The sequence below is a fragment of the Hyperolius riggenbachi genome, chromosome 7 (genome assembly GCF_040937935.1).
Source record: "Hyperolius riggenbachi isolate aHypRig1 chromosome 7, aHypRig1.pri, whole genome shotgun sequence".
NCBI classification, from domain to species: Eukaryota; Metazoa; Chordata; class Amphibia; order Anura; family Hyperoliidae; genus Hyperolius; species Hyperolius riggenbachi.
Window position 1 is genome coordinate 30,091,989 of NC_090652.1, and position 27,556 is coordinate 30,119,544.

A 27,556-nucleotide genomic window follows, 5' to 3' on the forward strand; every position below is an offset into this window, starting at 1 on the left:
GGAAATATAGAGGTTGACATATTCATTTACTGTTGAACAATGCACATTGCCTGGCTGTCCTGCTGATCCTCTGCCTCCGATACGTTTAGCCATTGACCCTGAACCAGGCCTCAGTCACACTCGTGTGCTCTCCGGTGGCATTTTGCGCTTTGCCGATCAGCATGTATTCCTATGGGATTACTCACACTGCGGCGATTGCGGCGTGATTGCGATTTCCGCCGATCGCAGATGCACAGCATGAAGCATTTTCCGGGCCATTGCGGTGCGATTCACATTCACTGAAATGAGAATCGTAAAAAGCAATTACAGAAAAATCGCGGAAAGTCGCAATTCAAAGTCACAATTGCTAGGCGTCTGCGGTTGCGTTTTGTGATTTCTTTAGTGTGCACAGGGCCTGACCATGCAGATCAGCAGCTTGTTTCAGGTGCATGATTTAGACACTACTGCAGCCAACCAGATCAGCAGGACTGCCAGGCAACTGGTATTGCACAAAACGATACAAACGTGCTCACTTCGCCTTTGTTCACGTCTAAACTCGAAATCTCAAACGCCAGCGTTTTGCGATTTTGTGAGTGATTTTTTCCCACCTCTCGGCGCTTACCTGCGCGCTACGATTTTGTGTACAGCGCATTTCAAAGGGCCTTTGCAGAGCGATTCTATTTCTCCTGGCGTCAGGAAGTGAAGTCTTTGACCCGGAAAAGAATAAATACAATGTATTTACTCTTAAAACCGTGAACGCTATCGCTGCATAAAGAGATCGCTGCTTCCACCTAACGCACCTCATTGCGATGGCCACTAAAGACAATGGAACAGGACCCTTGCGAGCCACCGGAAGCAATGCCAATCACTGGTAATGTGAACACTTAGAATTTTTGGAGCGTTTGCGTTGCGCATGCACAGATGCAGGTTTGCAGATGACATACTTCCTGTCTAGCAGTATACGCGTGACTGAAGTGTGCGACTTTATGACGGCAAGCTGCCTCCCATTGCCTGTCAGCGCAGTCTGCCGCATATACTAAAGTGTGTGTCATGGTGCGATGTGGCAGCCATATTGCATATAATTATCGCACTGCACCAAGTGTAAAAGGACCGTAACTGTCAGGCTAGGATAACAGTGGGAGTTGTGGTGCTGCGTTATAAAGTCTTATAATGCAGCTTACCGCACTGCAATAAGAAGTCTATGCGACGGTCACAGTGCGACGTTAGCGTTGCATTGTAACGTGTAGCGTTATGGTAACACTGCTGCAGTGCGTTACCTCTAAACACACACATTACCAGGTACAGGGAAGCATACTTTTCATGGCCTGTATGCTTCACTGTACCTGCTCAATGAGACGGTAACACAGCTTAATGTGCGTTGCGACTTTTTTGTTGCGTTGTAATCTTGTGTTGCGATTTTAACGTCGCATCACAACTCAACGTCCCACTGTGAACCTGGCCTCAGGGATAATGAACTTCACTACAGAAAAAAAATTGTTGTGCTGTAATGCTAGGTACACATGATACAATTTTCTGACAGATTAACTGCCATATTGATTACTTATGAAAGGTCCGGTCTGATTTCTAATCCATTTTCCCATAGAAGCGGACGGAAAATGGATCGGAACATCGATCGCAAGTCAGATTGAACCTGTCGGAAATAGTCGATCTGACAGTAAATCTGTCCGAAAATTGTAGCGGGTGTACCTAGCATTATTCTTCACCAGTGAATAAATGACCAATCACATCCTGCTAGGGTAACTAGCTGTGATGGAGGGATTAGAGTGTTAGCTCTTTTGGCTAGTGTGTGCTTTCTGTTACACTGTTCCTGTTATATGACCTCCCTCCTTGTCTAGTCTCAAGCATAGATATTAGCGATGTATATGTCAGCTGGCAGCATCCTGCATAGTGTGGGAACAGAGTGGGACAGTGATGGGATTTTTTGTTTTCTTTTCTCTAAAGTGTTGAGTCCCCTCCCAAGCTGTGTCTCTCCACCCCCTGTATATAGTCAGACCCCCCCTACACCAAGCCAGACCTCACCATGCTGAACACTGTGACACTGGGCTGCTGCCCGACCCTCAGTCCGGATATGGGTGAGTCCAGCTGGATTTTATTTATATTATCTAATCTTTAATCCCTCCTATTTATTTATTATATTATATTACAAAAATTATATAATGGGTTTCAAAAATTAATAGTAGTTCATATAGAATTGTGGAGTCTGGGCCAGCAGGAAATTTCACAGTCTATTGACAAAAAAATCTGAAAAAACATCAAAAGTGAGGCGCTTCTTGAAATATTTAAGCAGCCTGGTCTACCTGTAGGGGAGACCTCAAATTTTCTAGGAAATTATTTTCCCATTAAAATTGAACATTTTTTGCCTGACACTAAATTTTCACACAAAAAATTAGAGATTTTCGCAATATAAACATTTCTGCAAGAATTTACTTTTTTTTCAAAAGGTGTTTTCTCTTTGCATTGCCTTTAGTGTATTTTGTACAAAAAAAAAGAGGTTATCACGTGCCCATATTTCCTGTGCAAAAATGATTTTTATTATGCTGACAGATTTCAGTGCAATTGGCGAAAATGTTTTTTCTCGTGCCCATGTATTTTTGCGCGTATCTTCATATGTGTAAAAATATGTTTTCTCACACTTAGTTGTTTTAAAAATTATTCTCTGTGCAAAAATGTGAGTTTCATGAAAATTATGGCAAAAAGAAAATGGCCATATTGGCTGATCACTAGCTACCTGGGATTTGTCCAGCGCTGCATATTAACAAGACAAAAAAACATTTATATCGGGCTTTTCTCCTGGCGGACTAAAAGAACCAGAGCTGCAGCTACTAGGGCACACTCTATAGGCAGTAGCAGTGTTAGGGAGTCTAGCCCAAGGTCTCCTTACTTATTATATGATGTGCTATTATATTACTACAATAAATCCAGGTGCCATAGACATAACAAGATGGTGATAAATAATAGACAGTATATATGCTCCGGAAGCTTACCAGTGGTTGGAGAATATAATGTAAGCATCTTCACACTTCCATCAGCTGAGCACTTCTGGGTATGCACTTGTGAGTTGTAATAACGCTTGGGACACCGTTAAAGAGAAATGTGTGGTGATTTAATTTCTTTATTGTTATTTTGTTTGTTGCGCTTTAGTAATTTTTTTTAGAATTTTCTAAAATATGAAAAATGAACGTTATTTTTATTTATTTATTTTGTGCACACCAACAAGTGCTAGTGTAATCGCAAATGCTCAGCGCTTTTTGAAGTGATTTTTCTAGGCGATTTTAGGCAATGGCATGTGTCCAGCGATTTTTCTAATCATGCCTAGTGAATTGTGGAGCGTTTTGCGAGTGATTAGCGTTTTTTAAAATCGCTCCCATTCACTTTCATTAAAATTGCGGAAAAATCGCAGCGATTTTTCGCAATCGCGAAATCGCTGCTATTTTCAACAATTATTACCATGATTTTAGTGAAAGTGAATCGGAGCGATTTAGAAAAACGATAATCAATTGGAAAACGCTCAGAAAAGCGCTTCTAGTGTGAATGGGCCCAAAGGCTGCAGGACCCACGTTTGCCTTTGGGGAAAAAAGCTCATCGCTGTGGTGTGCTCCATCCCATTCAAATACATTAGCCAAGTGCTTCTCAAAGCGATGGCGTTTTTAAAAGCGCTCTGAAGCGCTCTAGGTGTGCACCAGCGCTCGGGGCAGAGGAGCAGCAGGACAGCCAGGCAATGTGCATTGTTTCAAAAGTAAATAAATATGGCAGCCTCCATATCACTCTCGCCGCAGTTGTCTTATAAGTTCAGAGACTTGGCTTCTGTAATGTAAGAAACCTCCGCAGTAAAGTGAGTTGTGTTTCTGTCTAAACTTTGCCATTGCCGGTCATACCAGCAAGTAAAGCACTTACACCGAAAAGAAAAAATATAATTGCATTATTGCACCGAAATGAAAAAAAAATGTAAATAGTTTTTTTTTTACTACAACCTTAAAAAATCCCAATGATGACACCTGATCCCCCCCCCCCCCCAAAAAAAAATGATGCTTAACCTTAACCTCCTTGCCGGTTCAATTCCCCGGCAAGGAGGCAGCGCAGGAGGGTTTTTTTTTTTTAAATCATGTAGCGAGCCTAGGGCTCGCTACATGATAGCCGATAAGCGGCGGCATCCCCCCACCCACTCCGATCGCCTTCGGCGATCAGAGTAAGCAGGAAATCCCGTTCAGAACGGGATTTCCTGCATGGCGTGGCGACCGGGCGGGATGACGTCACCGACGTCATGGACATCGGGACGTCATAGGGAATCCCGATCTGTCCCTCAACGCTGCCTGGCACTGATTGGCCAGGCAGCGCAGGGGTCTGGGGCGGGGGGGAGCGACTCGGCGCGGCGGATCGACGGCGAGCGGCGGCGATCGGGAGTTACAAGCAGCTAGCAAAGTGCTAGCTGCTTGTAACAAAAAAAAAAATTATGCAAATCGGCCCAGCGGGGCCTGAGCAATCCTCCTGCGCAGGTTACCCCGAACTGAGTTCGGGATAACCGGCAAGGAGGTTAAAAAAAAAAATGCCCGAGTCCCAAATTTCCCCTATGGCTGAAAACATTATGGGACTTATGGCGCTTCCCATGGCAGTGCCCAAATTTCCTGCTTCCCATGCAAACAGAACCTAGATTTTCTTTTTTTCTTCTTAATGTGATATATGCTGTATTTGTCTTATGTAGCGGGGGAGAGATCCAGAGGTAAAACAAACAAAGAAAAGGGATTTTTTTCCCTTGCTTTTAACAAGAATATTTTTATACTCAAACGGCCAGATTTATCAAAGCATTACCGACAGTTTTTTCTTCTAAAACTGTTCTAATCAGCAGAGGAACTGTTCTGCATAATAGTAAGAAACTTCTCAAATCCTACTTAATAGCGGCAGTTTCTAGAGCTGCACTACAGCTAAGAAAAGTGCAAATCCATCCCCAAACTGCCACAAATGAAGGGCCCTTTTCCACTAGCAAGCACGATCACAAGCGCAAATCACCTGCGATCACGCAAGCTCCTTTTCCCACTGTCCGTGTTCCACTGTACCGCCATCAGTGATCGCGTTTCGGCAACATGTTATCGCGGTGCTCTAGCAATTAGAAAAACGGCTGCGATCCGCTTATTGAATCGGATCGCAGCCAGTGGAAAAGGGCCCTAAGAAGTGCTTCATAGCAGTTCTCCAGATAGTGCAGCAGTGCAGGCTAAATGTGATTTGTGAAGGGCTCCTCCCCCCTCAGTCAGACCCTGCTGACAGCAGATGTACTGGTTACCTCAGCAACAGCAATTCCCCTCACACACTGCACTGCCTGAGAGACCTTCCTAACTCCTCCTATTCCTAACAGTTTAAGAAGGAATTTGCACTATTTAGTGATTTCTTAGGATGTCTGAGACAGTTCTGCACGGATTTCTAAAAACCTACTAATATTTTGTCTCAGACAATTTTACTAATTCAACATGCAAAAATATTCATATATAATATTTCATATTGGCCCAATTAAAAGAATAAAAATCTATTTTAAGGCAAGCATATAAGACCAGGGGCGAAGCTAAGGTTGTTGTGGCCCCAAGAAGCCCTTAAGTCGAGCCCATTCCCCCTCCCCGAAGGGAGTGAAGCATGCCCCGGCAAAAAGTGGGCAAAATGGGCATGGCCATGACATGATGTGGGTGAAGCTAGATAATGAAGGTGGTCAATGATATGCCAATTATTCTAGTTGCAAGCAAATGTCATGCAAATTACATGCAGGTTCGAACCAGGTCAATCAAACCAACTCAAGGTCATTTCTGATTGGCCCAAATCCAAAATGCATATACTTTGCATGCAATTAGCATGCAAGCTAGAATTATTAGCATGTCATGGCCCTGGAGATAGCGGATGAAAAATATTTGTACTGTGTCTTATTTCTACAATTCAGGTACTCATCTGCCCCCCTCAACTGGCTATTATCTGCCACCTCAGTACTGCCCTTCCCCGAGGACACCGCCCACCTCCCCTCAGGTTACCGCCCGACTGGAGAACAAGGAATTGTGGGAGAAATTTTACTCTGTGGGCACCGAAATGATACTCACCAAAAATGGCAGGTGAGGCAATCTTGGGTCATGGGGATTGGATAGATCATTTGTTAATGTATGTTAGAGTTTTATAAATAAAGTTTAAAGAGAAACCGTAACCAAGAATTGAACTTCATCCCAATCAGTAGCTGATACCCCCTTTCCCAGAGTCCCATCAGGGGGCTCTGTGTAGCTGATATTGTGGTGAAACCCCTCCCACAGTGTGATGTCAGGACCCTGGTTCTAACATCACAATGTGGGAGCCTTGTTGCATTGTGAGAAATAACAGATGTTTCCAACTGCTAAAAAAGCCAGCAGCATCTCCTTCCAGTGACATCACCTGCCAGCATTAAAGATGTCACCATGTGATAAATGTCAGAATGTAAATCAGGGAGAGGAAAGATTTTACAATGGGCAAACACTGACTAAATCATTTATACATAATTGTAAAAATGAAGCACTTTTTATTACATTATTTTCACTGAAGTTCCTCTTTAATACTAATTATTTCTGGCAAATCTGGTAGTTGAGTTATTTCATACTTCTGTGTGTGGCAGACGGATGTTCCCGGAGTTTTCTGTATCGCTGTCGGGTGTGGACCCGCACTGCCTCTACTCCCTGTGTGTCCAGGCGGTGCCCGAGGGCGAGAACCGCTACAAGTGGAGGGATGGCACGTGGAGTATGAGCGGCCGAGCCGAACCGGGACCTCCCACTCGCCTCTACCTTCACCCCGAGTCTCCCGCACCAGGACATCGTTGGATGGAAAGACCGGTGTGCTTCAGTAAGATCCGACTGACCAATAACACCCTCAGCCAAGGGGGACAGGTACGGAGATGGGGGTACCTTCTTTTTTGAAAGGTCTGCTTCAAAATAAATCTGAAGCGAACCCAAAGAAAAAAACATTCTCACCAATCCGAGACCTCTCTCCGTGCCGTGGTAATCACCCCCCCCCCCCCCACTCAGGAGTCCTTGTGAATGCTGTGGAAGTGCTGTATATACTTGCAGATAAGCTGACCCGTGTATAAGCCGAGGTACCCACTCTTACCCCAGAAACCAGGAAAAAGTGATTGACTCGCATATAAGCCCCCTCCCCAGTATAGCTCCCTCCACAGTAACCAGATGTTCCCCCAGTACAATTCAGCACCCTTCCCCATAGCCAGATGCACCCCAGGATCATACAGCTGTGTCTCAAGGCCCCATTAGATGGCGTCATAGATATGAGACACAGCGATTGCCACACAGGAAGAATCCCCGATCATTGCACTGCTGACACGTTGCTTCCATGCTCCGCTCCACAAGCCACGGGACACAGGTAGTCGTGAGCAGCGCACTCTGCACACCATGTTGCTGGGGATGGGGGGCACAGACACAGCAGGGAACCAGTAACAAAACCTGCTCCACCATCTATTCTGCTCCACTGACTCGCATCTAAGCCAAGGAGGTAACTTTTCAGCACTTTTGTGTGCTGAAAATTAGGCTTATACGCGAGTATATGCAGTACTTGTGTCTCCAAATACTTCTGATACTTCTTATGACAAGTGAGTCCGTACTATGAACATGTAAGTCTGGGCTTGTGCATGTGCAGCACAAATGCTCCCATCTCTGTAAGTGCTCTAGGACACGAGTGCTCTTGTGCCTTCACAGGAGACCCAAAGCCACGGAATTTCAGTGGAGGACAGCGGTGGACCGAGGGCACAGAGAGGGGACCCAGAAGGGTCTATGGGATACAAAGTCATCCCTCTACATGTTTTTACAGTCACTTCAGGTTATTGATAGTAATGAATGTCATCATCATCGGATTTGTACATTTTACCGCCCAAGGCCCAGGTTATTGATAGTAATGAATGTCATCATCATCGGATTTGTACATTTTACCGCCCAAGGCCCACTATCACCAACCCCTCCCCCTACACCCACCACACCCTCCTGTGCTCCCCTGTCCTGTGTGCTCCCCTAGTCCGGTGCTGTGCACCACTGTTTATCCCTGTGGAAGTAGAGCGGCCCCAGGCCGGGTCTGTGATCACAGTGGTTAAACTGTGTGGCAGTTTAACTGCCTGAGTGTGCCAGCCCGCTTCCCGCCCCTTACTTCCAGATGCCCTAGGCCATGGCCTTTGCGGCCTCGCCTCAAATCTGGCCATGAATGGTGTAGCACTTGTATACTGATTATATGTGTTTACGCCGCCTCTGGGGGTCACTATTATGTCTCTTGTGTCTCCACAGATCGTTCTGCAGTCCATGCACCGTTACTTCCTCCGCTTGTATGTGATTCCCACTTCCAGCGCCGGCCCTATGACACGTCATGTGACCACCGTTTCCTTCCCGGAGACGTCCTTCATTGCGGTGACCAGCTACCAGAATCCCAGGGTAAGACTCACCCAACGCTCCTCACCAGTTACGCCAACAAGTGGAAAAACCAATCCATATTTCATTAATTACATTTTTTATTTTCCCAAATAGAAAAATTGTAATTAACATTAAACTCAAAAAGTTAGTAAATAATAAAAAAAGGGCAGCATGGTGAAGTAGTGGTAGCAACAGTGCCAACCATCATGCTGCCCTCTACGCCACCTCACTGCTCAGTAAAACCCCTCCCCTTTCCATGGAACTCCTCCCACTCCCAGTTAGCCCCTCCTTCTTTAACTGAGATCTTTTTGCTTTCTCCAATAGCTCTCTCTCCTGAAGATAGAGGAAAACCCATTTGCCAAAGGAATAAAATACTTCAAAAACCAACAAGAAAAGTAAGTGTGTATTACAGTAATATGTATATATCTGTTATATCTCCTCTGTAACTGTAGAATAATGGAGAGAAGTAGAAGGCATGTGCAGTGCACTCACTATCCTCCTTCAGACAGTCCTATATTACTAGGACGTTTCCTGAAAACCACAGCAGTATATGCAGCAGAAGGGGCGTGGCCATAGCCATGACAGGTATAGAAACTGCTGTGGGGCCCTTGAACAGATGCCTAGGTTCAGTCCCCAGGCAGGGCAATATGCATGGAGTTTGTATATTCTTCCCATGTTTGCATGGGTTTTCTCCAGGCCCCCCCCCGCCCCCCCCGGTTTCCTCTCACATCCCAAAAACATACCAGTAAGTTGATTTGTTCCCCTTAAAACTGACCCAAGACCAGGGGGTGGACAAACTGTTTGACTCGTGGGCCACAATGGATCCTGATATTTGAGGGGCTAGACCAAGAGCTGATATACTGTATGACCTGCCCCCAGTATAAGGTAGCCCTCCCCAGTACAGATGGCCAGATATGCCTCCAGTATTAGGCAGCCCCCCTCCCCAGCAGGGGCATAGCTAAGGAGCTGTGGGCCCCGATGCAAGTTTTACATTGGAGACCCACAAGCACTCTATACATAACAATTGATACGGCGCACCAAAACCTGCCAATGGCAACTACAGTGTCAGAGGTGCAAGAAGGGGATGGGGAACAGCTTGTTAATGATTACCACTATTCAAAGTATCTATAGAAGTGATTATTACCAGCACAGGACCAATAGAAAGCTAATACTGTAGTTGAGGGAGGGCCCTTCGGGTCCCCTCTGGCCCAAGGGCCCCGATGCGGTGGCTACCTCTGCACCCACTATTGCTACGCCCCTGCTCCCCAGTATAGGTGCATCCTCAGGGCTCTGCCTCCAGGCGCTTATGCTCCCTGAGTCTCAAGCCTCTGCCTCTTGCACTGGCGCTTCTGTAGCCGGGAGTGTTCTGTGCAGGTGTAGTAGCACTGCGCCTGCGCAGAATGCACCCGTCCGTGGGAGCATGACCGTGAGCGGCACGCATTCACAGGAGCCGACATTCTGTGTACATGCGCAGAGGGTGCAGACTCTTACCGCACCTCCTGTGTGCCAGCATCACCCTTCGTTTCCCTCTAAAGACCTTCATTTGGGTCCCGTAGGTCAGCATGACCCTTTGATCTGAGATGGCTGCATATGCGCAATATTTCAGGTCGGTGTCTTGTGACCGCGCTTCCTGCTTCTATGTGCACGAGCGGGGAACGTGGTCACAAGGCACCAACCTGACATACGCGCAGCCACGTATGACCTGGTCAAAGGGCACGACCACTTCGGCCTACGGGACCCAAACAGAGGCTTTTAGAGAGAAACAGAGGGTGACGCCGGCACACGGGAGGTGTCGTAAACCTCCCCATACACTAATATAGCGTCTGTTTTTTTTCCCATTTGATTCAGGTATCCTTTAAGCCAGACTTTCTCAGCCAGGGTTCCTTGGAACCTCAGGGCATACCTCCCAACTTTTTGAGATGAGAAAGAGGGACACTTAAAATCTGACAGAATAGATAGGTTTTGGACTGGTCTATCTCCTCATGGGGGATTTACAGGGTTTTCTTTCTTTTCAAAATTATTTCCTGAATGGCAGTTTAACTGCCAAAAAAAGAACTTACCACCCAGCCTCCCTTCTCACTTGCATACTATTTTGGCAGTTAGAGTTAGCAATTGGCATTCAAGAAATGTTGTTGAAAGGAAAGAAAACCCTGAGAATCCCTCATGAGGAGATGGACTAGTCAAAAACCAGTCGGTTCTATCAGATTTTAACTGCTTACTTTTTTCACTGGAGTGGTGCTTTAATAAATAACTTCATTCTTCTGTTTTTTTGTTTTTCAGTCACACACCAAAGAAAAGGAATTTCAGGCCAGAACAGAATGAAGATTGCTATTCGGGTAAGGTATTACATGCTGCAGTTACATTAAAGGAAACCTAAACTGAGAAGGATATGGATTTTTCCATTTAAAATAATACCAGTTGCCTGACTCTCCTGCTGATCCCGTGTCTCTAATACTTTTAGCCACAGCCCCTCAACAAGCATACAGATCAGGTGCTCTGACTGAAGTCAGACTGGATTAGCTGCATGCTAGTTTCAGGTGTGTGATTCAGCCACTACTGCAGCCAAAGAGATGAGCAGGACTGCCAGGCAACTGGAATTGTTTAAAAGGAAACATCCATATCCCTCTCAGTTTCGGTTCCCTTTAAATGACGCTGGAGTCAAGAAAATGAAATGTGAAATTCACCAATTCATGATCCTGTGTTACTTACTATTTACCACAAGATGGTGATGCAGAGACTGTAAGGCAGCAGGATTCATGTGTTGGGAATTACTTTGCAAACGCACAGATTTCACGTTTGATGTAAAATCCCCTTTGGAGAAGTCTGTCACAGGACCCAGAGATCGGCATACAGAGCTATCAGCTACATTGGGCAGCATGGTGGCATAGGGATTAGCACTCTCCCCTCGTAGCGCTGGTCCCTGGTTTGAATCCCAGCCAGGTCACTATCTACAAGGAGTTTGTATGTTCTCCCCGTGTCTGCGTGGGTTTCCTCCCACATGCCAAAAAACATACAGATAAGTTAATTGGCCCTAGACTACGAAACATACACTACAGGATACATACATAGACAGTTAGTGACATCATGACTATATACTCTGTACAACGCTGTGGAAGATGTCGGTGCTATATAAATACATGTCTGACATGGGCATTTCCAGTTCAGGACCAACGCCACACATTGTAACACATAACACAGTGCCACACATAATAACGCAGAAAAACATGGCTGCCATTAGGAGAGCCGCTGCCAGATCTAGGCCAGCAGGACATCATCCCCTGTAGATCAAAGCCTTAGACTAAAAGGCCCGTACACACATGCGACTATAGTCGTTTGAAACGATCGTTCCCCGATCATTTCAAACGACGATTGTTTAAAAAAAAGGAGCCAACTATCATTAAGTCTAACGACGGACGACCTAGATCGTTAAAAATGATCGATCTAGCTTGGTGGATTTTTTCCAACGACGATCGTTTGCAAAAGTAGTACATCGTTGGAAACGGTCGTTGGTACTAGGCTTGACATGCGCATTTCGCTATTTCTCCATGGAACTTTTCATTTTTATGCGCAAGCGCAATAGTTGCTTTACGTGATGTAATGTTCGTTCCAACGATCAGATCGTTACACACCTTTATAAACTAACTTTACTTAGGTTGTTCTTTCGTCAATTAAAAGTTAGTTTGTCGTTGACAACGAACGATCGTTGTCGCATGTGTGTACGTAGCTTTAGTCCAACATTGGATCCCCACCGTCCCCATGCTGTGCCATGTTATTTAAATATTACATGGACACATTTGGGCTCGCCGCTAGAGGGCGCTATTGCTGGATCTAGTCCAGCATGGCATCAGGCTCTGTGAATTAAGTGTTGGACAAAGTCTGACACTTTGAAGCTCTTCGGTAGGGGTGGCCAGTGAGATGCAAATAATTTTGAGGTAAAATTTGATTGGTCCATTTTCAAGCTGCATAAATTTACATATAAAATTTGCATAATCCTGCATTAGCTCGAAATTATTTGCATCTCATTAACCATCCCTACCCTAAAATTTTACTTTAAATGCACAGTAAAGTCATCTATGTGTTGTTTCAGAGAGTAAGAGGCCTCGAGGGAGTGCTGACGGTCCAGGAAGCCCAGCTAGTGGTAACACAGAGGAGGCGTGGCCTGTTTCAGAACAGAGCACAGGGAACACCCCCGAGCAGCAGGAATCTTCAGAACAGAGCCCAAGGAACACCCCTGAGCAGCAGGAATCCTCAGTACAGAGCGCAGGGAACACCCCCGAGAAGCAGCAATCCTCAGAACAGAGCATGAGGAACACCCCTGAGAAGCAGGATTCTTCAGAAGAGAGTGCAGAGGAGAGATCACAGACTGTGTCACCATGGACCCCAGGTGCCAGTGCAGACGAACACGCTGCAGCGGATAGGAGTCTGCCACATGGAAGAGAAGAAGACCCACAGAGGACAGACAGGACGGTCCAATGGCAGAGCCCAACACAGAGGACAAGATGGCTGCCACCCACCGCACTCTCCCCGCTGCCCGTGACGCCGTACACGCCCCCTGCATGTCTGATGGGAACCAGGTAATGTTGAGAGTTATGAGATGATCCCCACACCATTCAGTACATACTTATTGTGGTGTGATAGTAAGCACATTTACATTACATATTCATTCATTAAAAAGGGGTTTAGATGTTTTCCTCGCACTGAAGGACATCAATGGCCATGACTACTAGGAAGCAGAGGCGGAGCTAGGGTTTTCAGCGCCTGGGGACAAAGACAATTTTTGCGTTCCCCCTGGACATAATGGGCACGGCCACACATCAGAATGTGGTAGTTGTCATGGGTGGAGTCAAATGTACAAATGCGGTTTAGCCAGATGTGCCCCCTTCCCCCCCATAGAAAAGGATATGTGCCCCCCTTCTCCTCATTTAGATAGCTAGATGTGCCCCTCTTTAGATAGCCAGATGTGTCCCCTTCCCCATTTAGATAGCCATGAGTGCCCCCCCCCCCCCCCCCCCCATAGATAGCCATGTAAGTCTCCCTTTAGATCGCCTGCTTTTTCTGCTTCTGTTAATGCTTCTGCACTCTTCTGCAGAGGCAGGGGGCACTTTGGGCAGCCAGTAAGCCGCCTCTCATGCATGTGGGGGTGCAGGGGCCGTGCTGCGCCCGGGGCATGTCCCCCCCCCCAATAGCTACGCCTCTTCTAGTAAGAGGATGGCGATGTCTTGTTCCAACCTAGTAAAAAATCTTACTGTTCTGACTTTCCTGCCGATTGAGATGCGATGAGGCTGAACTTGATGGATGCACATCTTTTCTCAGCTTAGATTGCTTTGCTGAACTATAAGCCTGAAGTCCTCCTTAGTAGTTGGACCCCTCGGAGTGATACTCGTACAGCCCCACCGTCACTGAGCAGGGCCCCCTCTTCATCTTTTGGCCTTGCTCCTGGCCATTGACAAGCGCATCCAAACTGGGCATGTGCAAGTAAGTTCCGCACATGCCCAGTAGAATGAAACAGCTTGTGCACAGCTTTATTCCTCCACAGTGATCTACTGGCCATGCTCATATCGTAAGCAGTTAAAATCTGACAGAGCCAACTGGTTTTGGAGCAGTTCACTTCCTCATGGGGGATATTTAGGGTTTTCTTTGTTTTGGGTATTTAGGGTTTTCTTTGAACGGCAGTTGCTAAGTCTAACTGCCAAAATAGTGTGCACGAGAGGAGGGAGGCTGGCTGATATCGTATTATTTTACTAGTTAATCTAACGTTCAGGAAATGCTTTTGAAAACAAAGAAAACCCTGAGAACCCCCCATGAGGAGATGAATTAGTACAAATCTTGACAGTTGTGTCAGATTTTAACTGCTTACTTTTTTGGCTGTAGCGGTCCTTTAAATGGGTTTAGAGGGACCCAGCACTGGAACGGTGGTCTCTACAAGGATCCAGGGAGCCTCTGGCCTCCCACTAATCAGATACAGTATAAAGCCAGCCATACATGTAGAGATTCGGATTTAAAGTGATGAACTTTATTAACCTCCCTGGCGGCTAATTTTTTTTTGTTTCATGTAAAGCTACCAGAGTGGTAGCTACATGAAACACCACTAGAGGGCGCATGTGTCCCTCTAGTGCGATCGTCGACGGGATAAATAGCAAACAGGGGAACGCGTATAGAACGCGCTCCCATGTTTGGCTTCTCCTGTCGCCATGGCGACGATCGGAATGAAGTCATGGACGTCAGACGACGTCCTGACGTCAGACGCCTCCGATCCAACCCATAGCGCTGCCCGGAACTCATTGGTCCGGGCAGCGCAGGGCTCTGGCGGGGGCCCTCTTGCGCCGCTGTGTGCGGGCGATCGCGGCAGAGCGCCGGCGATCAAGCTGTACGCGCGGCTAGCAAAGTGCTAGCTGTGCGTACAGCATTTTAAATGGAGCAAATCACCCCACCAGGGGCTGAGATATCTTCCTGCGCGGCATAGCCCGACCTCAGCTCAAGCTTACCGCCAGGAAGGTTAAGGAATCGACTTCAGTATGGTTGATGGAAAGTCGATTGACTTGTGGTCCACGCACTACAAGCGATATCCTATACAATTCACCGTCACTAATCGATCTGACCAATGTCGTGTTTCCATGCTCTGAATGCAAAAATCGATTCGAGCCAATCGAATGACATGTAAACAGTAGTCGATTCCTGTGTAATCAACCGATTTCTTGCATCCTGCTTAATCAACTAAGCTGGTCGAGTTGACATGAAATCAGACACATTTAATTGATTGGGAATTATAAAACACACTCAATTTTGTCTTGATTCTATAAAATGATCGAATCGAATAGTTGATCGTACTGCAAAATCGCCAGATGTATGGCTACCTTAAAGAGGAACTTCAGCAGAAACAAACATCCTGTCATTAAGTTACATTAGTTATGTTAATTAAAATAGAAAGTTAATATAATCTCTTACCCACCCTGTTTTAAAAGAACAGGCAAAGGTTTGATTTCATGAGGGCAGCCATCTTTTTGGTTGAAAGGTGACAGGGAGCATGAGACACAGTTCCAACTGTCCTGTGTCCTGCTCACCCTCCCAGTTGCTATGCAACGTGAATAACAACATAGGAAATCCCATGATGCTTTGCACAGCATCAGGTAAAAAAAGCCCGGGCAGTTTTCTTTGATGGGTGGAGCTTAGCTAAAAATGCAGCTAAAAATGATGCTTAGGTAAGAAAAACAAAGTTCTGATGCTGTGAAACTGTTAAAGAAACACCAAACCTTTTCAGTTCTGATGAGTAGATTTTTAGTCCAGAGGTTCACTTGAAGTATTTAACTTGTTTTTTTCTTATAATTCTTTTCAGTTGCCCATTAACTCATTTTGAACATTAGCCAAACAAATTGCTGTTGCACAATATATACCCTAATGCTTGTTCTTATGTTTACTTAGTTAATACGGCAGTCATGACACAAATACACAAAGTACACAATACTTTATATACACACACACCAGTGTCAATACAAACCACAGGGGACAAGCTGACGCCTTCAGTATCTCCCATCTGTCATGTTTATAAGATTTATAGAGGCTACCAGTAACCTAAAAATTCATACACAAATGCGCAATTTAATGCACAACCAACCACACAACTTGTTTACAGGACATGTATGTACCGTATACAAGCGCTGATCAACTAACCATCCAACTCATTAGAAGTAAACCTGAAGTGGAAATAAACTGCTGAAAAGTTATTTTAAATTGAAGGTGAAAAAGTATCTCCTAGGAGAGAACTCAGCGGAAGTTATGCCCTTATGCAATTCACTTTTTCTCCTAAGTTATCTCCTAGGGGATATTTTTGAACTTGTCAGTAAAATGTCTTTTAAGCAATCAGAAAGCAAGAAAATACTCAAAGTAAATTTGGTAGTACTTTTTCACTTACCTTTTTGTTACTTTTTCAGTTAAAATGTTAATACAGAGGCTTTCCCCCTCCACCTCGCCTTTCCAGTGCTGGTATCCCCCGACCCACTGAAAGATCGAAGCTGCGCTCCTGTATGTAATGGAGAGAGGCCGCACGATGCAGTATCACGTATGGGAGCGCAGCTGCGAGCTTACTGAGGGTCCCGGCAAGAAGCGATGCTCTGGGAAGCCTCTGGAGGAGGTAAGTATCTAACTTCTGACTCAATTAACCACTTCTTGCGCCAGCTACAGTATATCTCCGCCCCTTGAGACTTCAGCTTCGGGGGTGTAGATATATGTACCTCACCGCAATTGCCCCTCCACGCGTGCACCTGTGCACGTTCTTATCGCTGCCGTTAGTACACAAATCAGTGAATGGGAACATGCGTTCCTATTCAACGATCAAAGTGCCTGTGATCAATGATCAGTTTGATGCCGGTGGTCATTGACGAATAAAACCACACACACAGCACTTCCTGTGTACTGTTCACAGTACATAGGAATTGAGTGGGGGGACATCTAGTGGCCAAAAAGTAAAAAGAGTAAACAAAAATAAATCCACCATGAATTAACCCTTTCCCCACCCACCCCTTCCTAAAAAAAAGTGTGACATTTAAAAAAAAAAATACATCAATCGTTACCTTAGGGACTGTTTTAAATAGTATGTCATGAGGGTATCTTACTGTTATTTTTGAAAATAAGGGCTTGTAATTAGCAATATAGTGTAATGGAATAAAACTGAAAAAATATACCTTTGTTTCCAATTAAAATATTGGCGCCACACGTACTAGGGACAGAATTTAAATGTTGTAATAACCGGGACAAATGGACAAATAAAATGTGTGGGTTTTATTCACAGTAGCACATTTTATTTTAAAACTATAATGGCTAAAAACTGAAAAATAATAATTGTTTTCAATTTTTTTCTCATTATTCCCATTAAAATTCATATAGAATAAAATAAATCTTAGAAAAAGTACCACCAAATAAAAAAAAAGGCCTAATTGGTGGCGAAAAAAACAAGATATTTATATGCTCGAGTATAAGTCTAGAAATGTAGTTTATGAAATGTTTCATTTAGAAAAATTATAGCGGTCGGCTTATACACGAGTCACGGGCAGCACTGAAGACACTGAGTAATGTGTGTACTAATAGTGACACTCCCATTTGCAGCAATTTACCCAGTGGTAAGTGATACTTTGAGGAAAGGAAATACCAGGAAAACACAGGTCTGAATGCCCTGGTCATAACAATTAACAAGGAAAGTAGCAGGGGGGGAAATACTGGGCTGCATAAAAGGGAATGAATAATTGCAGCACTTGGGGGCCTGAAGGAGGTATTAGCTGCACTTAAGTGACAGGAGGGGTTAATGGCTGCAATACTGTATGCAGTGCAGTCATTAACCCCTCCTGAGCTCCAAGTGCAGCCATTAACTTTGCTGGGTAGACTTATACTTGAGTCAATAACAAATTCCAGCTTAAGATGGTTTAATATTGGACTCGACTTATACACAAGGTCGACTTGTATTCGAGTATATACAGTAAGAAGTAATAACGTTTTTGGTGAATGAAATGTAAATATTGCTCTGGTCCATAAGGGGAACACCACCTGCAGTGGTCACGTGGTTAAACTCACAGGCTTGCTTCAAGAAGGCAAAAGTTTATTTGCTATAAGAATGTAAGGCACGCTTCAGATATTAAGTGGTGGTCTTGTAACGGTTTTCTCCTCTTTCTGACAGATTTGCACAGTCCCTCCATTCTGGCCTGGCTCCATACCCCCCACCGATGCCGCCTCTGCCACCCATCCCCCCGACTACGCCTTACTACCTTAGCTCCTGGACTTCTCCGCCACTCAGAATGAGCTATACCCACCCCGGGCTGCACCCGCAACTCTTCCAGCAGATGTGCGGCCCACCCTGGTACCTGTCCCCACAGCTCACCTCCAGGGGGCTCTGATCCTGGGGGCATGTCCAAGGAGGAGACCGTACCACTCCCTGACAGGGGAGCCCTGCAGCAACGTGATGTGGGATAGACACTAGCACTGATTTACCTGTGATGTAACAATGGCAGAATGCCAACAGAGCAGAGAAGACTGGTGAGATCTGGGCACCCCCCGTGCACTGTGGTATGACCCAGACTGAGAGAACCATCTGCCGAGCTAACGGGTAAAGGTCAGAGTGGCAGGACAGAGTCGGGAAAAGGTCAGAGTGGCAGGACAGAGTTGGGAAAGACAAAACAGCATTCACCATGCCCACCTCGAATGAAAAGTGGAGTGGGACAAAGATTGCACGTGGTGAGAAGACTGATTGGTCCATGGATGCTACCACCTTTTAGGCTATCCCAGCATCCTCTCTGCTTATAAACAGGCCAACAGGTCCGCTATAAGAATTGTCTATATTACTCCAAAGTCACCAGGGCTCTAGCCTACTTTAGGGGACCCAGCAGGAAACCTCATAGGGAACAGTTCTCCAATCACAGTACCCTCTACAGTGCTAAGTGTTGGCTGAATAGTGTGGGCGTGGCTTATTACAACCTATCTAAAACCCAGCAGTTAGAGGGGGTGCCGGCCACCCAATCAAGTTAGTGAAATTTCCCTAGATTTCCTGCTGACTCCCCTAAACTAGATTAGTCCTGTCACCAGTTTCAGTTTAGCTGAGTTATGCTGATTTTTGATGTGGTCATGAAAAGGTGATTTTACGAGATTTGTTATTTTATATCTGTTTTTTGTTCATAGTCTCCTATATGCTGTATTTACCTTGTGCAGAGGGGGAGGGGAACAGGTACAAAAAGCTGGGAAACTCTCTTGACACTTTAACTGAAAAACTAGCAGCCATTTATTGAACTGATATATACAGAACACACACAGCAGCGATATGTAACGTCACATCTTCAGTATTGCTGCGGTTGTTCGCCTGCAGCGCCGCCCTGCTGTTGGGGGCCCCGCGCCCTCTGCCCGCCCTCGTACTGCTGTAGGAAGGTGTGTAGCTTGGAGGGGAAGTCCGTCATAACTCCAGTTGCTCCGCAGTCAAAGGCTCTTTGGAAATCGGATTCCTTGTTTAACACCCAGAGGTAGACCTGTAGGGGGCACAAGAGAACCTGTGAGACTCACATCACTTATAAGGGAACCTGCAGAGAGGGGGTTACAGGGACAGCCATCTTTATTTCCTGCCTTATCTCTGGTTACAGGAGGAGGACAGTACTGCTTTCAGCTTGACCAGGAATCCTAAAGTGATGCCCTCTAAACTGTGCCCTCCTCACTACCCATGCCACAAATCCTCCACTGTGTCCCACCATCACTTATCCCCCCACCCATCCATTGGTCCCCCCGTATTGTGCCCTCCTCATGTGCCCTATCCATGACACCCATCCCCCTCTGTACCTGCTCATTGTTTTCCATCCTTGTGCGCCCCCCCCCCGTGCCCCCTATAATGTGTCCTGCTCATTGTCCATGCCACCTATTCCTGTGCCGCCCATTGTCCCCCAATACTGTGCTCCTCACTATCCACGCCACCCATCCCCCTTCTTTAACACCTCCCACTGTCTGGGCCACCCTCGGTGTGTGATGGGGGCGTGGCATGTATAAGGTGATGCACTCAGTGTGTGACGGGGTGTGGCATGTATAAGGCGATGCCCTCAGTGTGTGATGGGGCGTGGCATGTATAAAGTGACGCCCTCAGTGTGTGACGGGGCGTGGCATGCATAAGGTGACGCCCTCAGTGTGTGACGGGGCGTGGCATGTATAAGGCGACGCCCTCAGTGTGTGATGGGGCCGTGGCATGTATAAAGTGACGCCCTCAGTGTGTGAGGGGGCGTGGCATGTATAAGGTGGCGTTACCTGGATCCCGCGGGCCTCCAGGTGCTGGAAGAGGCTCTTCCTCATCATTAACCTGTAAGAAGAGAACATGGTCCGGCTTAGCTACAGCGCAACTCATGTCATCCATAGCAACCCCTTCCCACTTCAGCTGGCCAGCGACAGGCTCATTATCCCAGCTTCCATGCACATTGTATGCAGTTTTAAAACGGACCAATCAAGTACACTTCCTGTAGATTTTCATTGACTCATTTCCAAGCAGCGTAGGATTTACATGAAATAACACTGGAATTATTTGCATACTACTGACTACATCTAATCTTATCTCTGGGAATTAAAAGCAACTCCTAATTTAGGCCCCAGGTAATGGAGTAACACAGCTGGGGGGGGGGGGGGCGGTCCTGGGGAGCAAAGTAGTAAAGCAACAGAGCATCATACTGTACCTCTTTTCGGCATCGGGACAGGTCCTCTTCACTTCCGCTACTCTGGAAGAGTCGGGGGGGGGGGGGGTGATTTTGTGAGCTACAAAAACATTGGGGGGGGGGGGGGGAAGGTTGTGGACAGCCCACACATAGCTCCATGGGGGGGGGGGCTACTGAATTTGGGGGCGGGATAGTTAAGCTACGCCCCCTGGGACCATGTTGGCCCGGATGGAGTACGGAGGACCAAGATACAACGTGTAATAAAATGGGTCACTGTGACAATCCCTGTATTCAGGAGTAATTCTGGAATCTCTACATGTAAATATGTGTAATATTATAACAATGCTGTACTATGTATATAAATGTCATATTTCCTACATGGGTCTCCTTTTTTTCTGCTGCTTTACATAATAGGAATGTCTCCAAGCTAAAGAGAGACATTTAGTGAAACGAATGCAGTCTTCAAGCTCAACTAATCGTCAAGAAAAAACAATAGATTTCTGACTACAATTCTCATCAGCCCTGCATTATAGTAGAAGCCATGTGTTTACATGAGGAGGTGGGACTTGGTCGTCACAAGAAGTAATGGTGTATACACACATCCAATTTTTATTGGCCAGTACCTGACCAATTTTACCCCCATGTAGTACGAGGGCCAACAGATCCTGAATACTATGAACAGAGTGCGTAGGTAAGCTCTCAACCTACATGGAGGTGGTAAAATTGGTCAATCAAAATTGCATGTGTGTATCAGGCTTCAGACCTTAAAGGCTCATACACACATCAGACTATAGTCTTTGGAAAATGAAAGATCACAGACCAATCTTACCACCCTTCATGTAGTATGAGAGCCATACCTTCACAGTCTTTTCTATGGAGCTGAACTCCACATCAGAAAAAAATCTTTGCAAGATGCTGCACACAAAGATGCTGTACAGACACAAAAGATCAGTATCTGCAAAAGATCTGTTCCTGCCAAAGATCCGTTCCTGCCAAAGATCCGTTCCTGCAAATTGCAATGATAGTCTATGAGATCTGCAGATCATCATACACACCTTGTTTAACTGACATTCATCTGCAGATCAGATCCACCAGGATGGATTTTCAGATCTGCAGATAATTGCTTGATCTGCAGATGAATGTCAGTTAAACAAGGTGTGTATGATGATCTGCAGATCTCATAGACTATGAATGCAATTTGCAGGAATGGATCTTTGGCAGGAACAGATCTTTTGCAGATACTGATCTTTTGTGTCTGTACAGCATCTGTGTGTGCAGCATCTTGCCAAGATTTGTATCTGATGTGGAGTTCAGCTCCATAGAATAGACTGTGTAGAGTATGGCTCTCATACTACATGAAGGGTGGTAAGATTGGTCTGTGATCTTTCATTTTCCAAAGACCATAGTCTGATGTGTGTATGCACCCTTAGAGTAAACTAGCCAGGCGATGGAGGCCTCCTGTTGGTTTGGATGGGTGCACAGCTGCAGACAAGCACAGCCACACAATGCAGGACTTTCATTTGAAAAGTTCAGTTCTAATAGTCATACTTATCATTTACAACAATCAACATGATTGCTTTTCAGAACTTGCTGGTTTTGATTTTAACCACTTCCGGGTTTCGGGTGGTTTTGCTGATCTGTGTTGCGGGGGCTCTTCAGCCTGCAGCACAGATCAGATAGCAGGCAGGGCGATCAGACTTCCCCCCTTTTTTCCCCACTAGGGGGATGTCCTGCTGGGGGGTCTGATCATCGCCGGCTGTTTGCACTTGCGGGGGCTCTTCAAAGCCCCCCTCCGCAGCGCTTTCTGGCCCCCTTCCCTCCCTACCCCTGTGAGCGGCGCAGGACGGAAATCCGTCCTGCGCCACCTCAGATAGGCTTCAGCCTATCAGATGCCGGCGATCCCCGGCCAATCAGAGGCCGGGGATCGCCGATCTCCTCTACGGCGCTGCTGCGCAGCAGTGGTTAAAAGGACATTAACCACTTCCAAACCACAGGTGTATTTTACTTTTTGGCCACAAGATGGCTCCATGCTTATTTCCCAAGTACACAGGAAACAGTAGACTGGAACTTGTGTGGGTAACTGTTTACTTTCAGTTTTGTGAATGAGAGCCTGAATCTCGCTCACGCCAGCTGACATTCATCACAGGCGCTGTGATCGGGTTTGGGAACAGCTGTTTTCCATTTACCGATCATGGAACGGCTGGACTGTGACAAAGGCAACCAAAAAAATGGTGCGGCGACCACGAACGGAGGTGGTAAGTTAACAATGCGTATTTATACGCCCCTGATCAGCAAGTGAAGCACACAGGGGCATATTATATATATATATATATATATATATATTTATATTTATATATAGCAAAATTCAGGACTGGTTAACATTACAAAACACAGTTTTGTTAATAAGTAACCCCTGTAGCTCATCTCTATATATTGTAAAGGTTAATGGCCAACTTCATGAAACATGCATCCATTCCAGTGTTCCTAGCAGAAGCTCTCAGATGTGTCACATGCTAAATCAATGTGTGCAAAAACAGTAACAAGGACTTCTTCAACGTGCAACACACGGCTATTCCACAGCTTTCCTATCAGATACAGCAATGTCAGAGCCTCTTACCAGTTACCGGACTAGCCACGTGTTGAAAATGCATAACAAAGGCTCCTGCTCTATGCATACAATTACTCACTAGGGAATTCTATTGGGCAAAAGACGGTAATGGTATTTCCACTGGGTTGAGGTCTGGACTTTGAGCCACTGAAACATTTTCAGTCTTTTCTTTTAGCTTTTCTTGTAGCTTTTAAAGGACATCCGAGGTGAACATTTACTGATGAGAAAAACAATTATATCTATCCTCCTCCTCCTAAACATGACCCTTTTGTTTAGCTATCCCACAGTTTTATTTTATAATTAAATCTAGTTTTTAAGTTTTTACTGTTTCATTGTCTCTGCTCAATGACACCTTCATTGAAGTATGTCAGAGCTAAAATCTATCAATTATTGACCCTTTTTATCTCTTTCCTGCTCTCATAAGCCATTTACTGACAGGAAATTGTTCTGTTGCTGTAATTCCTTATCAGTGAGGGTTATGCTATAGTCTGACCCAGTCCAACAGAACCTGTCATTTGCATATCTGATGTTTAACTCTTTCAAGCAAAGAAAGAAAAAAAGGAACACAGCCTAGTTATTTGTGTGCTAGGCACTGTACATACACATGTCTATCTCATCATGTCACACGTCACCTCGGGTGTCCTTTAACTACTTGCCGACCGCCTAACGCCAATTGGCATCAAGTCCTGGGGCTCTAATTTGCATGAGATTGCGCGCACGCTGCGCGCGCATCTACTGCTCGGAGGGCGAAGCTCCGCCCCCTCTTCAGTCTCCGAGCAGAAATAGCCGCTCGAGAGACTGTTAGACGGCGTGATCGCCATCTATTTACATGTACAGCGCTGCGATCGGCAGCAGCGATGTACTGGGGACAGCCTATGACAGCTGATCACGGGGATTGGCCAGCGGGGAAAGGGAGGACATTTATCTAACAATAAATAAACAAATAAACATCCGGGGGGGGGGGGGGGGGGCCATCAGACTCTACCAACATAGAACTCTGTTGGCGGGGAGAAAAGGGGAGGGGGCGGGGAATCACTTGTGTGCTGTGCGGCCCTGCAGCTTGGCCTAATGGCCCGTACTCACGGGCTGCAGAAGTTGCCTGTCGCCAGCACACGTGAGCGTGTGGGCGACAGGCCGGCGACAGCTTCTCTCCAGGTCCCTCCGCGTACACACGCGGAAGAGGGACCAGCGGCGAGGCGGAAGGTGTCGCCGACGTTCCTCCTCCCCCCGCCGGAAGCTCCATATGATACAATGGAGGTTGCTGTCGCTAGTCCGCGTACTCACGCGGACTAGCGACAGTTGCGGGGGAGGTGCGGCGGCGACTGTCGCCATGCGATTGAAACTTTCAATCGCATGGCGACATGAGCGGCGGGCGACAGTTCGGGGTGCGCGCGCGTGCGGCGGCCCATACTCACGAGCGACCTGTCGCCGCAACACGCGCGCGCCGTGTGTTGAGGCGACAAAAGTCCCTCGTGAGTATGGGCCATTAAAGCTGCAGTGGCCATTTTCACAATAATGTGCCTGGTCTTTAGGGGGGTTAATCAATGCAGTCCTCAAGTGGTTAATAACAATTCCTATAACAGACAGATATAATGAACACAATAAAAGTCCTCGAGTCACATGATGTTAGTAACACGGCCTACAGAGATCAAACCTTCCCGATATTGATGAGAAACATTGCTAAGTGTATGGCCACCTTTATTCTTAATTCACTGGGACTCGTAAGGGTGTACTTAATTTTCACACACTACTTTTGCATTTTCACTTTGTTAAAGGACAACTGTAATATGAGGGGTATGGAGGCTGCCATATTTATTTCCTTTAATGCGATACCAGTTGTCTGGCTGTCCTGCTGATCTCTGCCTCTAATACTTTTATCCACAGCCCCTGAACAAGCTTGAGGCAGATCAGATGTTTTTGTCATTATTGTCAGATCTGACAAGATTAGCTGCATGCTTGTTCCTGGTGTGATTCAGTTACTACTGCAGCCAAATAGATCAGCAGGGCTGCCAGGCAACTGGTATTGCTTAAAAGGAAATATGTATGGTAGCCTCCATATCCCTCTCGTTACAGTTGTCCTTTAAAGAAAACCTGAACTGAAAATTAAAAGTCAAAATAAACATACACAAGTCATACTTATCTTCCATGTAGTCTACTCTTTAGTGTCTCTTTCCTGTCCCACGTCCTCTTTGTTCACTGTGATCAAGTGAATTTTCCGTCCTCCATTTTGAAAATGGCCATTACCCATAACAGCGTTCTGGTCAGCACACAGTTAAACTGTAACATCGCCCACTTGAGCCATAGGGAAACATGGACATTACCTGGTACATCAGTTTTCCTCTCAGCTATAACTGACAGCAACTGATATTTTACTGACAGCAACTGATATATTTCAGATCTGACAAAATATTGTCAGAACTGGAAGGGATTATTGTCAGAAGAAAATGGGGAGCTTCTGAGAGGAACTGATGGCAAGGTAACTATGTAATGTTCATTTGAAGTTACCTCATGTGTTTATTTTAAATATTTTTACTCAGTACAGGTTCTCTTTAAGTAAATAATGTCATGTTATAATGCGCTGTGTATTGTTGTAGATCTGTGTCCTAAATTTACACAGAACATTTATATCAAGCTTTCCTCGGGGTGGACTCAAAGCGCCAGAGCTGCAGCCACTAGGGCGCCCTCTATAGGCAGTAGCAGTGTTATGGAGTCTTGCCCAAGGTCACCTGCTGAATAGGTGCTGGCTTACTGAACAGGCAGAGCCGAGATTTGAACCCAGGTCTCCTGTGTCAGAGGCAGAGCCCTTATCCAGTACACTATCCAGCCACAGTACCTTAGAGTAAAAAACACTGGCATACTTTCCTCTGCTCGTGGCTCTATCTGCAGAAGCCTCGATTCTCTCAATAATAGACGGTAATTCTCTCTCTCCCTGCCCAGCAATAGGCTTCAGCCAATGTCCTGCTAATGTACGGAATGTTCCACTGATACTTTCCAAACATCTTTTCTTTTTCTTTTTTTTTTGAGGGGAAGAGAAGAACGAAGCCTTTTATAACATGGCTGAATAATTTCCATGAAACCTTCTGAATAATTAACATTTACCATCCTTTTAATGTGATCATAAACTCAAAAACTGTTATTGCGGAAATTAATGAAATCATCCTTGTGTTCTTATCTACTAAAGTAATATGGAAATCCTAGATTCGACTTTCTCTTATAGGAAACCTGAAGTGAGAGGTATATGGAGGCTGCCATATTTATTTCTTTGTAAACAATGCCAGTTGCCTGGCAGCCCTGCTGATCTATTTGGCTGCAGTTGTGTCTGAATCACACCAGAAACAAGCATGCAGCTAATCCAGTCAGCCAGAAACACCTGATCTGATGCATGCTTGTTCAAGGGCTACGGCTAAACGTATTAGAGGCAGAGGATCAACATAATTCCAGGCAACTGATATTGCTTAAAAGGAAATAAATATGGCAGCCTCCATATCCCTCTCCCTTTGATGTTAAGGTAGAATCTACATTGCATCCGTGGGCGTAACAATAGGCCCTGCAAGGGATGGAGCCTCAGGGGGCCCTGTGGGGGGAGAATTTATTTTCTGAGAGACTGACTAAGGGCATGGAGAGAAAACCTTTCTGCTCTCTGCACAATTGTTTTAATGACTGCATCTGCTCAGCCACTGATATGGAGTCATACAAAGGTTTGCAGACGAAGATTTGTAGACAGTCCCTATTCAGTTTTCTGCCCGCCATGTGTGTCTGTATGTGTGAGATGCACGTTTTATCACAGAAGCTAATGTAATTTATAGAGAAAATGCCTGCAGTGCTTCCCTGCTGCTTTTATCTGCATGGGGAAAATACATTCAAGTGTGCCCTAGCCAATTAAATAACATTGGTTCTTAGTTTACCTGTGCGGAAGTGGGGGGAGGGGGCCCCATCCAAAGTTTTGCAGGGGGGCCCAGTGGTTTCTAGTTACTCCTCTGGCCGCATCTGCGGTTCTCTAGTTCTGAAGCAATTTAGATTGTACATCGCGGATTCCTGCGGTCCGGAGCCGATACCCGCTCACTGGAGGAAGTAAGCTCAGCTGTTGTGTGAAAGCCAAGCTTCCTCTTATCGGTAAGGTGTCAGTTTCATTGACTCCTTACCCGGTGATCACTGTGAACCAATCACGGCAGGGCCGGATTTACCATAAGGCACTGTAGGCACATGCCTACAGGCGCCTGATGATGGAAGGGCGGCTCACTCCCCTTCCTGAGTGCCGCCCTCCCTCCTCTATGCAGTCCTGATGAGAGTTTAAATGAGGGATTACTCACCCTGCTCTTGGCATTCCACTAACAAACGCTCCCTTCAGTCACCTTTAGCTACTTAAAGAGCACCTGAGGCGGGGTTCTTACAAC

The 27,556-nt window shown here is 45.9% G+C and overlaps 2 protein-coding genes across 4 annotated transcripts in view; one reads left to right on the forward strand and one right to left on the reverse strand.

Moving 5' to 3' along the window:
• The window catches only part of LOC137524213 (T-box-containing protein TBX6L-like), a 32,764-nt gene extending 12,250 nt beyond the window's left edge, over positions 1-20,514 (forward strand). Inside the window, exons 2-9 of one of the 2 annotated variants that reach the window (XM_068243820.1) lie at positions 1,942-2,072; positions 5,918-6,083; positions 6,611-6,878; positions 8,274-8,417; positions 8,721-8,791; positions 10,677-10,732; positions 12,484-12,970; positions 18,061-20,514. In XM_068243820.1, the coding sequence (XP_068099921.1) occupies positions 2,021-2,072; positions 5,918-6,083; positions 6,611-6,878; positions 8,274-8,417; positions 8,721-8,791; positions 10,677-10,732; positions 12,484-12,970; positions 18,061-18,277 (1,461 nt within the window). In that variant the 5' untranslated portion in view covers positions 1,942-2,020 and the 3' untranslated portion in view covers positions 18,278-20,514. The remainder of the gene's footprint in view (positions 1-1,941; positions 2,073-5,917; positions 6,084-6,610; positions 6,879-8,273; positions 8,418-8,720; positions 8,792-10,676; positions 10,733-12,483; positions 12,971-18,060) is intronic. The other variant, XM_068243821.1, reaches the window with a different exon arrangement.
• GDPD3 (glycerophosphodiester phosphodiesterase domain containing 3) overlaps positions 19,125-27,556 on the reverse strand; it is a 36,082-nt gene continuing 27,650 nt past the window's right edge. For both annotated transcript variants that reach the window (XM_068243822.1, XM_068243823.1), the window contains exons 10-11: positions 20,157-20,208; positions 19,125-19,396 (exon numbers count right to left, since the gene is read on the reverse strand). In XM_068243822.1, coding sequence (XP_068099923.1) covers positions 19,211-19,396; positions 20,157-20,208 — 238 coding nt within the window. In that variant the 3' untranslated portion in view covers positions 19,125-19,210. The remainder of the gene's footprint in view (positions 19,397-20,156; positions 20,209-27,556) is intronic.